Source organism: Xenopus laevis, chromosome 9_10L, assembly GCF_017654675.1.
Source record: "Xenopus laevis strain J_2021 chromosome 9_10L, Xenopus_laevis_v10.1, whole genome shotgun sequence".
Lineage (NCBI taxonomy): Eukaryota > Metazoa > Chordata > Amphibia > Anura > Pipidae > Xenopus > Xenopus laevis.
Window position 1 is genome coordinate 96,705,921 of NC_054387.1, and position 15,918 is coordinate 96,721,838.

Sequence of the window (15,918 nt, forward strand, 5' to 3'; positions counted from 1 at the left end):
AAGGGCCAGTAACATCGAAAAGTAAAAAAAAAAAGCAGCGTTCCATGTTTTCCGGATTGCCTCTGTTTAGGAGTGCAGTCATGTAGTGTCCATAAAATATTTACGTGTAATCAAGATGGGCCTTTAAGTCCACTAATGTAAGGCACCCTGTTATACTGACATAAACCTGAGGGAACAAATTCACAATTAAACGCAACAGTAACACCAACATGTAAAGGCGTAATTCATTTTTAAATAAAGGGGGATATTTACTAAACCTCAATTTTTTCTGGTCGAGGTTTTTTGGGGGGAAAAAACTTAAATTTTAGTGGAAAAAAAAACACACACATTTTCCAAGATTTATTATACCCCAATGCTGCGAAGTCTGAATCCGAAAATCCTCCATTTCAAACCTGCCGAGGTCATGTAGAAGTCAATGGCAGATGTCCCTTTTACAATTCGTAGATATCGTGATCTGCGCTGGGTTTTGTCCGACGATCCAAAAAACTCAGGGTTTTTGGGCAATAACAGGAAAAAAATGATTGATTTTGGCGTCAAATGATACGATTCAAGTTTTTGCTTGATTTTATCAAGTCTTTTCCCGCACTGAATTTTTCTAGTTATTTTATTGATAAATAAGCTAAAATCGATGATGGAAGTTTGGTCGAGCATGGTTTAATAAAAGGATAAATTTGAGTTTTAGTAAATAACCCCCAAAATACCTATATATATATATTTTAAATTAAGTTTTTTTTTGTAAATAGTGTTATTTTGGTTCCAGTCACTCGACGGCTCTACAAGGTAGGAAGGCAGTTCTAGAGCAGGTTCTCCTCTGTGGCATTAGAGGGGATTAGGGAGGCTGTATAAGGAGAGAGCAGTGAGCCACATCCTCTTTGGCTGATGTGAGAAGACATCAGGGAGCCTGGGACTTACTACTTTGAGGTACTAAAGTGAGTTGAGGTTAGCAAGTGATAGGTCAGATCTGTGGAGCTCACTGTAGGTAATGAGAGACAGAGGTAGGCCAGTTAGTTGAGCAGCTGTGGCTCCAACAAGGAGTAAGGAAGGGACCAGTTACCAAGCAGAACCGAACCACGTAGGGACAGAGTGAAGAGGGACACTGGAAGTATACAGGGTCGGATCTACATAGTGGGTGCCCCTAGGCCCACTGCCATTCGTCACCTCTGTCCCCTAAATTTTATTAGTGCAAATTTTCATTATCTGGACTGGAGTAATTGGGATTGGCGCACAGGAAATTTAAAAAATGATTGTATCTCCAGTGCATCCCCAGTGTTTTAGAACCAATGTGGGTGTGCTTGGACAGTATGCCGCCCCCCTAAAATCCTGCCGCCCTAGGCCGGGCCTAAGTGGCCTTTCCACAAATCCGGGCTTGGGAGTAGATAGGGCCTGTGAATTTGTTCATGTCTTCATCTGCAAGACTGTGTGGACCTCCAGTTCATTCTCCTCTAAGTGTGTAACATGCCCCTTCTGTGTTGTAACGCTGGTGTGTACTCTTAAGGGTTAATTTGTCTAGTTTTTACCAAAAGTTATTGTGCACCACATTACAAGCAGTCACTTACCCACTGTACCACATGTTTAGTACAAGTGCAATTTTGGATGCAATCTACCTAAAATTGACATCAAACCATTAGCAAGCTTTATAAATAAGCATGATTTTACATGGCATATAATGTCTTTAAAGTTTTTAAAGCGTGGTTCACCTTTAAGTTACATTTTATTATTAAAACCTTGTTGAATTTTAAATTTTAAGCAACTTTTCCATAGGTCTTCATTATTCATTTTTTATAGTTTTTGAATTATTTGCAGTCTTCCTTGGACTCTTTTCCACTTTCAAACTGACCCATCTAAAGACAAATACTCTGTAAGGCTACAAATGTATTGCTATTGCTACTTTTTATTACTCCCCTTTCTATTCAGGCCTCTCCTATTCATATTCCAGTCTCTTATTCAAATCGATGCTTAGTTGCGAGGGTAACTTGGATCATAGCAACCAGATTGCTGAAATTGCAAACTGAAGAGCTGCTGAATAAAAAGCTAAATAACTCAAAAAACACAAATAAGAAAAATTGAAAACCAATTGCAAATTGTCTCAGAATATCCCTCTCTACAAAGTTAACTTGAACGACCCCTTAAATGCACCATTAATAATAAATAATAAACGCCCATTGATAGTATCTCTGTTATGTGCAATGCAAACAGGCATTTCAACTAACCTTGTGTCATTGAGGTGATAATGATCCACTCCAGGTATTCATGGACTGGATGATTGTTAGCACTTTAATTACATGGCGTTAAAGGATAACTAACCCCCCTCCAATAAAAAAAAGCCCCTACTTAACACCCTGCTTCCCCCCGCATTGTTCATCACCCATTTTTCACTAGATTGCCTTTACTGCAAAACAGGTCTTTATGGGAATTTCATTCCTGCCGGTTATATCCTTAGTTTGTTATCAAAGGAACATTGGTCACTGGGTCAATTTTTAAAACATGTCTCTTGGTTAAACATGCGTTGGCACATCCTCTGTACACAATGCTGGTTTTGGTATCCATCTTCTCTGGTAAGGATTTTGACTTGCATATTGCCAACTGTAAATGTTTCATATGGAGCAAATGAGCTCTCAAAATATTTTAGAAAGAAAACGTTGCAGGGAACATACACTGAAGTTGGATAAATAGTGAATAATATTGCTCTGCTGTAAAAATGCTTTCTTTTTCCTTTCAGATCTTGCTCATGATTAATTTTAACTTTTAATAAACCCGCCTTTTGATCAGCTTCAGAGGAGAAAGAGAAAATTATAAGGATGTCCCCTTCCTGGAACATTTAGACAGGGAGGGGAATCCCAAAATGGCCATAAAGAATTCTAACTATATATGTAGTTATAAGAGGCTGGGGAGCATATTTTCTGTGCTAATTGTAATGGGAACAAACAGTTACCAATTTATTACATATCCTCTTTATGATAAGCTGGTGCAAGGTGTTGCAGAACTAGAAAAATCGACACACGGATGCCAGACTGCAGGGTAAAACTTTATTCCTACCTTTTCTCTCCACACTCTCTGCTCCTCTCTGACTGCGTATGTGGATTGAACACAAATTCAAATGAAATACAGCATAAAAATGGACTCAGGTCACTGGTTTCTACATGTTTTTAGGGTGCAAGCATCTCTTTGACCACAATCAGACCTATAGTCATATGAAAAAGTTTGGAAACCCCTCTTAATTTATTGGAGTTTTGTTTATCATTGGCTGAGCTTTCTAAGTAGCAACTTCCTTTTTATATATAACATGCCTTATGGAAACAGTAGCATTTCAGCAGTGACATAAAGTTCATTAGATTAACATAAAATATGCAATATGCATCATAACAAAATGTTGCAGGTCTTTGGAGATGACCTCTGCTACTCCCTGACTGTGTATGTGGGTTGAACACAAATTCAAATGAAATACAGCATAAAATGGACCCAGGTCACTGGTTTCTACATGTTTTCAGGGTGCAAGCATCTCTTTGACCACAATCAGACCTACTGTATACTTGTAAATAGTGTTGCTATTTTACCAACTTTCGAGACGCACCCCAGTGTCAATGGACCACTTCCCTGATGGTTTCTAATGCTTTAAGAAATCTCGCAAATTAGATCTTTACAATATCCACAAGATTACACTAAACTCTAACAGGTCAGAGCATTAGAACTTGTAATCCAACCATTTATAGACTATCGTATATCTCCATCTAGTGGCCAAAATCCATTACCATTGCCGTGTATATTTATACACACAACAAATCCCAGATATGTTATCTTTACAATTGCTTAAACTTTGTATCTTTTTAAAGTAAAAAAAGAGTCCACTTATTTGTCAGAACATAAAAATGAGAACATAATAGTACAAGATGATCATTTCAAAACCCATTGTATATTATTTAATCTGTGATGTTTTTACATGGAGTAGGCTGATTATGTGTCATATTGCATGTTCGAGGCTCAGATTCAGATTCTGCATAAACAGAATTTTATTCTCGCCCAGTGAAATGAGTTGAGGCCAAAGACAGCAATGGACCGGAAACGCCAGTTAACTGTAATATGCCACCAAAACAATCCTATTTTACATGCAGTGGGCCTAGCCTAGGACCTCATCCTTATTGGACAAATGTGCATGTGGGAGGGTCCAGGTAGAGACATGCTGTGGGCATGAGGAATTGAGGAATGCTGGCCTGGGCCACTAAGATAGATACTAACTTTGTGCATCCTCCCTTCTTCATGTGGTCCTCCCCTTCAGCAAAACATAAGCTGGCCTGCCCCAGCAGTCTGGACAATCTCAAGGGACAGTCATACGGACATGCAGCTCATGAGCACAACTAGTTTATTTATCCCAAGGCAGAAATAACATGCATGGCATCCTTTACTGGCCACCCTTGTAAGAGTCTTTGAATGAGATAGCATTGTCAAAGCAACTGTGTCTTGCAGATAGAAAATAATTATTTTCTAGTAGACCTTAAGGTATGAAGATCCAAATAATGGAAAGATCCCTTATCCAGCAATCCCCAGGTCACTAACATTCTGTATAACAAGTCCCATACCTGTAGATTTCATTCTACTTACTTTGCTGCTTGTTTGATGTTACCTTGAAAATTCAACTACAGGGTTTGAGGGCAATGGAAGAAGATGAGAAAAGTCCAATAAAAGGTCTAGTAACCTATAGCAAACAATTGGCAGATAGCTTACTGGTGATATGGGGTAAAAGATTTGGCAAACTTTACACCTCTTGTTGCATTTCCCCATGTAACACAGAAGGTCACTTGTTTAATGCATTGAAGGAGGTATGTTGGTGTATGAGTGTATTTTATTCTATTCTATTAACATAACTCTCTCTGTTGCAAAGTAGTGATGGGCGAATCTGTGCCGTTTTACCGCAAAATTTGCAAAACAGTGAAAAATTTGCGAAACACATTGAAGTCCATGGGCGTCAAAATAATTTCGATGCGCAGCAATTAATTTTGATGTGTGACAATTTTTATTTGAGCGCCAATTTTGATTGGCCGCAGTTTTTTAAATGAATTCGCTTGCACCAAAAAATGGAAATTCGCCTGTGAATTTGTGTCTGGCTAATTTATTCGCCCATCACTAGTGCAAAGTTCAAGATATAACAAAAGACAAGGCATGTAATTATTGACTACCATTGCATTTCATCTTATGTTTTTGCTCTTTGCTTCCTTTATTCTAATAAATATATTGGATAAATATTCACAAGAAATTGTATTTGTTTTGTTTTGCTAAAGTAAAGATGATCTTTTGTCCCTTTAAATTGGTCAGTTACTGTACATCATCAAAAATAGTTCAGGTAATTATAATGTTACAAAGAGACTTCCCATAGTCAGTTTAATGCTTTATGTATTGGGGGAAATCATTATACTTTCCCTGTAATAAGGTACTTGCGTAGAATACAGAATGAACGAGTTCCTTTGATTGCATTAATGGCTGATATTTTTAGGAGGGGGAGAGAATGTTATTATCATGCAATTGTTGTCAGCTTCCTGCTAGGGCAGTTGTCTTATTAGGGACTTCTCTAACAAAATCCTTTAGAGAGTTTATTATAATGAGATTCATTATATTACACTAAAAGTTAACCTTTTATAAATATGCTCTGGAATAGGTTGGAATAAATGTTATTTGAATAAGTAAAGGGCATGTGTTAGGGATAGAATTACCTGAGCTGAAGAATAAGCAACCTTGCCATGTTTTGGTCATGACACTGACCAGTCAATAAAATAAAATCTTAGGAAGCCATAAGGACTGTGTCATATGATGTGTTGTCATTTATTATCACTATATACTGCCTTCCACCCCAACAGTGTTATGTACAGGCACGGCATCTGCTGTCAGTGTCAGTCACCCCATGTTCACTGACAGGCGGATGTTGGGGTGGAAGGCAGCAGATAAACTGTGTGACAAAGCTTTAAAGTTATTAATAAACATAACACAAATGTAAAACAAATAAATCCCCTAATGTTGTACATTAAGTCAGAGTTTACTTATAGACATGATCACCAATTCAGAACTGGTTAAAATGATGTAGCTGGTTCTTTATGTTCCTCTAGTTGTTTTCCGACTTTCTGATTTTTCTTTTCTCTATAGTAAAACAAACAAATACATAAATGAATATATATTAACAACACCAGAAATCATTTAATTGAGGAACATCTGAATGATCTGCTCTTTCTCACATAATGTAGCCTTGCCTTTTAAAGGGGTGGTTCACCTTTAAGTTAACTTTTATTATGTTATAGAATGGCCAATTCTAAGGAACTTTTCAACTGGTCTTCATTTGATGTTATAGTTTTTTAATTTTTTGCTTTCTTCTTCTGACTCTTTCCTGCTTTCACATCTAGAAAGCAAATGCTCTTTAAGGCTACAAATGTATTGTTATTGCCATTTTTGTTACGAATTTTTCAATTCAGGCCCTATTCATATCCCAGTCTGTTATTCAAATCAATGCATGTTTGCTAGGGTTATTTGGACCCTAGCAACCAGATTGCTGAAATTACAAACAGGAGAGCTGCTGAATAAAAAGCTCAATAATATAACTCGAAAACCACAAGTAAAAAATAGAAACCAATTGCAGATTGTCTCGGAATATCACTCTCTACATCATACTAAGGGGCAGATTTAGCAAGGGTCGAATTTTGAGGGTTAAAAAACCCTCAAATTCGACCCTCGAAGTAAAAATCCTTCGAATATCGAATTAGAAGGATTTAGAGGAAAAGCTTCGATCGATCGAATAAAAATCGTTATTCAAATCGATTTTAATCGATCGATCGAAGGATTTTTATTCGATCAAAAAAAACTTAGAAAAGTGCTGGGGAAGGTCCCCATAGGCTAACATTGCACCTAGGTAGGTTTAAAGTGGCAAAGTATGAAGTCGAAGTTTTTTTTAAAGAGACAGTACTTCAATTATCGAATGGTCGAATAGTCGAATGATTTTTACTTCGAATCGTTCGAATCATTCGAATTTGATCGAATTTGACCAATTTGATGGTCGAAGTACCCAAAAAAATCCTTAGAAATTTGAATATTTTTTTATTCGAACTATTCACTCGAGTTTAGTAAATCTGCCCCTAAAAGTTAATTTAAAGATGAACAACCCCTTTAAAGTTCCAGTATACAGTATCCAGTGTAGCTTTGAAGCTGTTACTGACCAACTGTAGGTATCAATACCTCTCTGATTCTGTTTCTGACTTCAGTATAAAGCCCTGTGCACATTCTTAATAATACTGTTCAGTGCAGCAAGTGAGTTGTAAAACAAAAAAATTTCAGTGGCCAAGGAGGCTTTGCCCCAGTAATAAATGATTGGTACCGTAACTTTTTAAGAGTGTTATGGTGAACAATGGACAACCAAAACGAAGGACACAGACAGTAATAATAGGCAGCACAACATGGTACCAATGGGGATTATGCACCAGCTATGTAAGAAATCATACAATAAAAATATATAAGTGCTCATTTACCACTGACCCTGTCTCTAAGGAGCACAAATTTGTACCCCTTATGCACCTAATATTTGCACCTTAGGCAATGGTTCTTCATACCTCCCAACATTTTGGAAGTAAAAAAAGGGATAAAAAAAAATTTTCAGCATGTAGCGCAGCAATTTTTTGACCACACCCCTTTCTGTGGCCACACCCCCTAATTACCATGTTTGTTTTACAAAATTTGGCAGGTTATGTAAGTTTGAAAATATTTCTCCTTATCTAAACTGTGTTTTTGTGTCTCAAAATTGTTACAAAGTATCTTATTTGCACCTGTTAGCTGTTCTGTGCTCTCTGCTAAAAGCCAATTAAGTGAGAAACTTTGTTTCTTTTTCTGGCTGTTCAGTGCAGAGAAAAGAGGGACTTTCCAGTACAAATGAGGGACTGCGGGTTGAGCTGTCAAAAGAGGGACTGTCCCTCAGAAAAAGGGACAGTTGGGAGGTATGGTTCTTTCAGGCTATGCACTGTACCTTGTGTCACATTAACCATCACCATTGCTTGAATTGGGGCGGGATGCGGCGGGATGGAATGCCGTCATTTCTTTTTTTTTCAACGAAATGCATCCCGCCAGGCGGGATGCTAGTGTCTAGCATAGCGGAGCATTTTTTTCGGCTCCAGACAGGCGGCATTCCATCTAGCCACATAATTGTCCTAAGGCACTGAGGACTGTGTGCGTTACAAACTTCCCCTTTACTTATGCGCATGCACTGTCCTCAGTGCCGACAGGGAGAAGAGTGCGCAAAGTGCACGTACTGTTTTTGAAACAAGTTGGGTTGAGAGGAGGAGCAATCAGTGGCAGGGAGAGGAGCAGGGGAGTGCTTGGTGCGACAACGGATGTGAGCAGGGGGAGGGGGGCGTTGGGATGCAAGTGATGAGTAATTGCTTCTAATCTGGCCCGCCCCCCTAGGGCTCTGTAGTACTACTGCGAGTGTGGATATGTGCCTCAGTGTGTGTGCCTCAGTGTGTGTGCCTCAGTGTGTGTGTATATGTGCCTCAGTGTGTGTGTGCCTCAGTGTGTGTGCCTCAGAGTGTGTGTGTGTGTGTGTATATATCTGCCTCAGTGTGTGTGCCTCAGTGTGTGTGTGTATATGTGCCTCAGTGTGTGTGTGTGTGTGTATGTGCCTCAGTGTGTGTGTGTATATGTGCCTCACTGAGTCCTCAGTGTGTGTGTGCGCCTCAGTGTGTGTGTGCCTCAGTGTGTGTGTGTGTATATGTGCCTCAGTGTGTGTTCCTCAGTGTGTGTGTGTTTATGTGCCTCAGTGTGTGTATATGTGCCTCAGTGGGTGTGTGTATATGTGCCTCAGTGTGTGTGTGTATATGTGCCTCAGTGTGTGTGCCTCAGTGTGTGTGTGTATATGTGCCTCAGTGTGTGTATATGTGCCTCAGTGTGTGTGTGTGCATATGTGCCTCAGTGTGTGTGTGTATATATGCCTCAGTGTGTGTGTATATATGTGCCTCAGTGTTTGTATATGTGCCTCAGTGTGTCCTCAGTGTGTGTGTGTGCGCCTCAGTGTGTGTGTGTATATGTGCCTCAGTGTGTGTGCCTCAGTGTGTGTGCCTCAGTGTGTGTGTGTGTGTGCCTCAGTGTGTGTGTGTGTGTGCCTCAGGGGGAATCCAAAGAAAAGAGGGGTGCCAGCTGAGGAATAAGAAGAGGTTGAGGAATATATAAAAAGTAAAGAAATGGTGGAATAAAGAAAATACAAACAAGACAAATAGAGGAGCAAGAAAAATATGTAAAAGAAAAGAAAAGCAGAACAAAAATATGAGTTTAGTAGTTGTTGCTTTTACATACTACATGTTTATATGCACATATAATGTAGTTCTTTGCCCTGGGTGACTTCTGTTCATAGCAGTGTGCTTGATGATGATCTATTCAGTGTCAGTGAATGCTATGATAGATGTAAAAAAAATTTAGTTCCTGGTGTCTGTCTCTCTTTACTGGGGGAACCCAAAAAAGCATCAATGGGTGTGGCTTATACTAATGGGCATGGCATATAACTGTGGGCGTGGCTTGTAAATTTTTGCGGTAAATATACCATCCCTTCTCTTTTTTAGACCCAATTCAAGCACTGACCATCACAATGTGCAAAATGCAGGGGAACCCATGTTTCCTCTACCACCTGACCTCATAGAATGCAGCCCTTTAACAAGATGCAGCTACTCTATTTGTTCTTCATTCTAGGAATGCAATGAGCTGTACCCCAGAGAAAAACCAGCAGTTTTCACCTGTTTTTGTTTTCTTATCAAAGTTAAGTAAATGAAGCTCATAGACACTAATAGATAGGTGAATCACCTACAAACAAGGTAAATACTAGGGATTCACTGAACCCTGCTTTTCAAGGTTTGTGGTTTGGATTCTGACCAATACTGAACTTAATCTGAACCCTTTTTCTGCCCTGACACGTGCGGAAATACCAGAGGGTTACGCTTTAACAGGCATGCATGCTGATTTGATGAAGTTTTAAAGTGTTCGGATTTAGTTTGGCCAGACTCATGGATATGGCTGAAAACGAATCCTGATAAAAATAGATCTTATTTGGCTGAATCCCAAACTGAATCTGGGATTCGGTGCATCCTTAGTAAAAACATCTCCTATTCTCTCGTAGGATTTTCTAAAAGTGTTCATCTAACCCCCATATTTCTCTATACATATACTCTGTATTAGTACCTTGTGTTACTTTTTCTTTACACTTAGCCTGTATATACAGGCATGGGGGATGCCTGGGATCTGGGGTTACCTGTACTTCTCTGCCAGACTACTGTCACATGCTCCCATGACTGCCCCCCATGGTCCCCATTTTTAGGCCATAAAGTGGCTCACACATGCACTTTTGTTAATTTCTTATTCAAATCAATAATTGCGTGCAGAGGTCATAAACACTTTTTCAGCTGGCTAAAGTACACTGGATAAAAATATGTGTTTTTCTAAATTAGCCTCACATTTTTATCAGCTTTTGGAGCATACATTGCACAATATTACCCCCATAAGCATTTTATCTATACTAGTCACATGGTATATCTCCTACAAAGGCCTGCACTTTGGTATTCAGATAAAAAAAGTGACACAAATGTGATGGCTTTTAATTGTTAACTTAAAGAGGCTTTATAACCCATGCATTCTGGACTCCTTGGGCTTACTAAACATCTAATGGTTTAAATGTGACACTGAAGTTATACAGTATATGAAACTGTTTACGTAATGCAAAATAGGGATGGGGAGTGTGCTGCCATACATAACATAGATAATCATATGTTCCAAGGTTAGGATGACAAAAGGTGTAAAGTACTATGCCATAGACAAGGCAATAAAAAGGTATTTATATTTTAGTTTGATTTACGGAGGTGATTATACCTTATTTCTTATGAGTGCCTGTCAGTTGCTTTGAATGTGCCCTGATGATGATGGAAAGGTCATTAGCTGAAGGCCTGGTGTGAAACCGGATTTCGTTTTTTGTACTGAAATTATTTTGTAACTATTAGCCAAAGGTATAGTATGTAGCTCAAGTCAATTATTACACTAACTTTTTCTGCCAAATAGCTGTCATTTCCAAATAAATGGCAAATATTTACTTGTGGAGCTGTGTAATTGTATGCTTTGTTTTGTAGTTATAATCCTGAGTTTTGTTGTTATTTTTCTAAATACTTACACTTTCTTTCTTTTCACCACTGTGTAAGGTACATAAATGACAAAAACCAGCAGAAGGACTCCAATAATTGCACTCATTGCTATCCCTGCAATAAAGGCTGCACTGCCTATTAAATGCAAAAAAAGACAAATGTTAGCACATCTAAAAATATATTACATAAAATGCCGTAATAGCTGATTAAATTGTTAAAGTATTTTGATGTTATTTTTGTTACTAGCAATGCTGTCATCTGAATGGTTTGCAGACACTTATTATCACTTCTAAGTATCTCATATTTCATGAATTCTGTCTTGAGTTATTTTCCTTTATCCAGCTAGAAATAGTTTCATTGATTGCTATGGAGTATACAAGTCTATTTGCCCCAGAAAAAGGCCTGCATTTAGGCCATTTTCTATAAAACTCATTGTAAGCTAACAAATTTAATTTTTTTTCCTCTAATAATAAAACAGTACCTGTACTTGATCCTAACAAAGTTACATAAATCCATATTGGTGCCGAAACAATACTATTGGGTTTATTTTATGTTTAAATGATTTTTAGAAGAGTTAAAGGAGAACTGAACTCTAAAAATGAATATGGCTAAAAATGCCATATTTTATACATTGCATTTATTGCACCAGCGTAAAGTTTCAGCTTCTCAATAGCAGCAATTATTCAGAACATCAAACTTGTCACCATCCTGGAAAGTGTCTGTGACACTCACATGCTCAGTTGGCTCTAACCATCTGTTGAGAAGCTAAGCTTAGGGTTTGTCACAAATTAACAGAAAATGAGGTTGGCCTGTAATATAAGATGATGCTACAAGGCTGATTATTAAATTCTGATGATAGTTGCAATGGTTTCTAAGCTGCCATGTAGTAATTATCTTGTTTTGAGCTCATTTGTGCCTGTTTAGAGCACTGTGATAAATTGTGCACTGTTGCACTCATGCTAAGAACTGCCAGCCTAGATCTAGTGGTAATTCCAGGGCTCACTTGCAGATTGAGTTCATGGACCCAAATGACTTCCGTCTAGCAAATTGGACGTTAGTGGTGATAAAACACCACACCAGATGTTATTCTGTCCCCTCTATTACTGAAAGTTGTTTGCTTAAAATTGTATTTATATCAGTGGCCCATTATTTAGATTAAAAAGTATAAAACTAGCATTTGCACATGTTGTAATCCATCTAGATCTTCCTGTCTAAATTTATGCCAGGAATTAAATCAGGCAAAACCAGCAATTATTGCAACAGAACCAACATGCTCAATGGTTTTTCAAAAGGAGATCATTTAACACATTTGCCAAATTTGGGTGAGGGTCTAAGCACCCTAAATAAAGGTAGGTATTTGTGCTTTGGGAAAGGTTAACTGCATGGCAGTAAATAAAGGCTGTTGTAAAACAAAATATTATTGTAATTAAGAGCCAATACATGTCAATGACAAATGGTTATACATTTTGGAAACCCCATCATAATCACAGACTTTACCCTTAATTACAAATTTTTAGTAAAAAAAACATGTTAAAATGCTGCTGAGAATACAAAATAATAATACGGGATTTGCAATTTTTGGAAGAAAAAGAAACAAATCTCCATGGTTTTTCATTTTATAAAGTACTTACTTGTGTTTTCTTGATTTGGCTCATCAGGGATTGCAGCACTTGCAATCATATTCTGTGTAATGGCTAAAGAACCATTGTGAGGCTCAGGAGTAACCCCTAAGAGTTTACACATTAGAGGGTATATGTGAATGCTGTCAAATGGTTCTGAAATATAGTTCTTTTTAAAGTCGGGTCCAAAAGCTCGAAATATCATCTTCATATCCATATCATTGTTATCGAATCCATGGTCGCCCTTATTCACATACAAAATGAGTCTCTGCACACAAGAATACATTTATGATTACTTCATCTGGACTGAAAGAATACAAGATCACGTATACATGCATACAGTCACCACTTGCTCTGAGAGTTTAGTAACTTGACTACATTCCCTGTGATTGATGAAAGCTTTTTATCACCAGTTCAAAAGAATGCCATTTCTATAGGTGTAATGCACCCCCCTGTAGCAATTTTTGGGGGGCTCCGCCACCAGCAATGACCTGCACCCTCAGTTGACACATGCACGCCACCACCCTTACCATCTCCTCCGCTCCTACATGTCTGCCCACAGATGGTGCCATACAGCAGATCCAATGACCTGGCACCTACAGTATCAGTTTCCCCCCGCAGAATGCCCACATGGTCTGCTGTATGGTAGTTACACCACCGATCATCCTGTCACCTGACATCAGATAAGGTTGATTTATTAAAGTAATGATTGGCATCCTGGCAATTTCTTAGCACTTTTAAAGACATATGAATTGTATCACAGCTCCAGGCTTTCCCTGGCATTCTGGAATTTTGCTTGAGCACTTTCCTCTTTGCCTTATTGGTGTTTTGAGCAGTCAAGTTCCATTTTTATCTCTAGCAGAAATCTTGCAAGGCTATGCAGAATTTTATGAGGACATCAATTTCTGAAGGCACCAAATAGCATAAGCATTGTGATGATTTTATCCTGTTATTTTAAATTGTAAACACAGATCATCTTCTAGTTTACAAATGCAGGAAAATATTTGAAAATTGGAAACTAGTGATGGGCAGATTTATTCACCAGGCATAAATTCACGGCGATTCGCCGCCGGTGAATAAATTTGCGAAAAGGCTGCAAAAATTGGCTGGCGTAAAAAATAATGGACACCGGCGTCTGTTTTTTAGCTGACGCAAATTCGCCCATAACTATTGGAAACCTTTTTTTTTGCAGGGGTATCCATTTCTGGAATAATCCTTTGTAAAACTTCTTCTCACACAATCATTCCACTTATCTATCAACATTATAAGGGCATGATTTTTATATAATCCACATGTATCTTAAAAAGATACAAACACTATATATATATATATATATATATATATATATATATATATATATATACTCTACATCAATCAAAATTATATCTTGTCAAAGCGATCTATGCACAACAGTATTGTCAGCTATAGATACATACCACCCAGTTATATGTTTGAGGCAAAAAAAGAGGAACAACAAGGAGCGGATACACTTGCAAGCAATGACAGGGGACCAGGGAATGTGCATTGATTAATTGTCCAAATCAGTAGCACTTCCATTATACTTAAATATATTTTAACTTGGCCTTTTGAGTGCTCCCACAACTCCCCTTTTTGTATACCGTATTTATCAGTGGGTGGAAGTTAGAACTTACCATATGATGAATGCAATTCTAAAAATCCCTTAGAAATTTATAGAACATTGGTGGCTTTTTATTTATTAAGTTCTAAACTCACATTTTGATAAATATGCCCCTAAGAGTTTTCATTTCTCCCGTTCCACTCCTCTAATCCATGAATATCATACATATATGTTATACTGGGTAAAAGATCAACAGTAAATGAGGTATGTCTGTGTAAAATATATTTAAAATACATTAATATTTATTTTTTACATTTCAGATACTGTTTTTGCACCTATATAATCCCAACTGAATGGGCTCATGTCAAAAAGGGGGTTACATTTTCCCTTTAATCATTATCTGTGGAAACAAGGTGCCATTAACATGAACTCCAACAGAAGTTATTTGACATAATGCTGTCAGTCAAAGAAGCCAACTTTTTTAAGGGTTGCTTTAAGATGATAATCAAATTAATCTGCTTCAGTCCTGAAGAGCATCATGGAAATCTTAATTGTTGCTGCCTTAATGAGGTATGATTACCATTTTGTGTTATCTGTTTTCTCTCTTTCTTGTAAAACCATGTTTGTGGTGGATGTATTAGGGAGGGTAGAACATCCTTGATTCTGTTTGCTGCTAGTATATATTTTATGTTTGTTACTAGCATATATTTTTGGCCCAGGTTTGTGTCATTTGGGCCTGTAAGTGGAGCAGTTTGTGGGACCTTTGTTTGGATTGGCTATAACTGTAATATGGACTTCTTGTGATTGGTATGAAAATATTTCTGATTATTTATGTTATATTATGACATTTTTGTTTGGACTTGGCTTGCATTTTTACTGGATGTAAATAACTGGTCATGTTTTTTCAGTAAACTCTTTTAGGGCTCCTGCAACATCTTTCAAGTTTAGTCCTTGTAGCAACTAATTAATCTTTTTCTGTCTCTGATGAGTATTTGGCTTTAAAGTTTGTAAGCTGTATAGAAATTGATAATATTCTTGAAAATACTAACATCCATATCTTCATGGAAATTGTTTGTACGGCTTTTGGTTTTTATGCAATACTTGTTCTTTACTTGTATAAACAGCAAATAGTGTATTTGGGAGCATTTGGTAGAAATCCATTTAGGCTGTTTATTCAATGTGCTAAATCTAAATCAGCTTCTTTTCCCAAAATTATGTTAAATACATACTGCAATACATCTCTAAATAATCACTCCCAGTCCCAGTGATGAGGTCTACTCTTCAGATTTTCCTGCTGCTTTTAATTTCTTGGTCTCTAATCATTCCTTCTAGTCCATTAGTCATGTTTGTCACAGCATTAGTTACTTACACTTCTGACTGTGATGAATTACTTTTTCCTTATCTAATTCCAGGTGCTCAGTTCTAGTCGCTTGTTCTGTTGGAGCTTCCACGGACGTTGATGTTACCTACTGAAGCATAGATTTTATTTTGTCTTGAGGAGGTCAGCTAGTCTCTGTCATCTACATGTTGAATATAGGTGCTACTGTATGTCACACCCCATCTGTGTTCTGTCTGGAATAAT

At 37.7% G+C, this 15,918-nt stretch overlaps 1 protein-coding gene across 1 annotated transcript in view; it reads right to left on the minus strand.

The window, feature by feature from the left end:
- Positions 1-5,785: 5,785 nt before the first annotated feature.
- Positions 5,786-15,918, minus strand: part of enpp7-l.L (ectonucleotide pyrophosphatase/phosphodiesterase family member 7-like L homeolog) — a 30,441-nt gene continuing 20,308 nt past the window's right edge. Inside the window, exons 4-6 of the mRNA XM_018236893.2 lie at positions 12,770-13,025; positions 11,168-11,273; positions 5,786-6,123 (exon numbers count right to left, since the gene is read on the minus strand). Coding sequence (XP_018092382.2) covers positions 6,057-6,123; positions 11,168-11,273; positions 12,770-13,025 — 429 coding nt within the window. The 3' untranslated portion in view covers positions 5,786-6,056. The remainder of the gene's footprint in view (positions 6,124-11,167; positions 11,274-12,769; positions 13,026-15,918) is intronic.